General features: G+C 68.2%; 1 protein-coding gene across 1 annotated transcript in view; it reads right to left on the reverse strand.

The window, feature by feature from the left end:
- Nucleotides 1-260, reverse strand: part of GGCX (gamma-glutamyl carboxylase) — a 13689-nt gene extending 13429 nt beyond the window's left edge. The window contains exon 1 of the mRNA XM_027860457.1: nt 116-260. Coding sequence (XP_027716258.1) covers nt 116-158 — 43 coding nt within the window. The 5' untranslated portion in view covers nt 159-260. The remainder of the gene's footprint in view (nt 1-115) is intronic.
- Nucleotides 261-696: the final 436 nt, after the last annotated feature.

Consider the following 696-nt stretch of genomic DNA (forward strand, 5'->3'; position numbering starts at 1 on the left):
GCCACTGCCCCCCTCCTTTGTGTGGCTCCCCCCAAGCCACTGCCCCCTCTTCTCCTGGGGCTCCCCGACCCCTCCCTCACGGCCCCGCCTCCCCCGGGCTGGCAGGGGGCGCCACCTCTGGCTGGACGGGTTCGCGTTGCCGACGCCTCGGCCTCCATGCTCCCCCGCCGCCGCCGCTCTAGCCTCCGGTCTGGTCTCTTTGGTCCCTCGGGAATAGCTCTCAGCCGTCACCGCCGTCACCCGCCGTCGCAAACACAGCTGCAGCCCCGAGAGCCGCGCACGCGCAGTATAAGGGGTGAGGCCCGGGAACCCCGCCTCCTCCCGTTAAGACCTGAGACACGCCACCACTCTTCCCTCCCCCCCCCGGAGCCGCAAAACGAGGAGCGCCGGGAATGTCGCAAAGGGCCCCAGGGAGCGGGCTCCGCCCCCCGCCCCGAGCTGGCGTTCAGTGTCGGCGCTTTACGGCCTCCGGCAACCCCGCCCCCAAGCTCCCCCAGGCTCACCGAGGCTGAGACTCTTATTGTACAGATGGACTGAATGAAGGTCACCCAGCGAGTTCTGGGCAGAGCCGGGAATCAGCTCCCCCTAGCGGCCAAGGAGATTAGCTTAGGCTAGGCTAGGCTAGGCTAGGCTCGGCTCTACGGAGACATTCCCCTGCTCAAGAAGGCACTGTGGCTCCCCAGTGCCCCACGTTGA

Source organism: Vombatus ursinus, unplaced genomic scaffold, assembly GCF_900497805.2.
Source record: "Vombatus ursinus unplaced genomic scaffold, bare-nosed wombat genome assembly UNPS02014181.1, whole genome shotgun sequence".
NCBI classification, from domain to species: Eukaryota; Metazoa; Chordata; class Mammalia; order Diprotodontia; family Vombatidae; genus Vombatus; species Vombatus ursinus.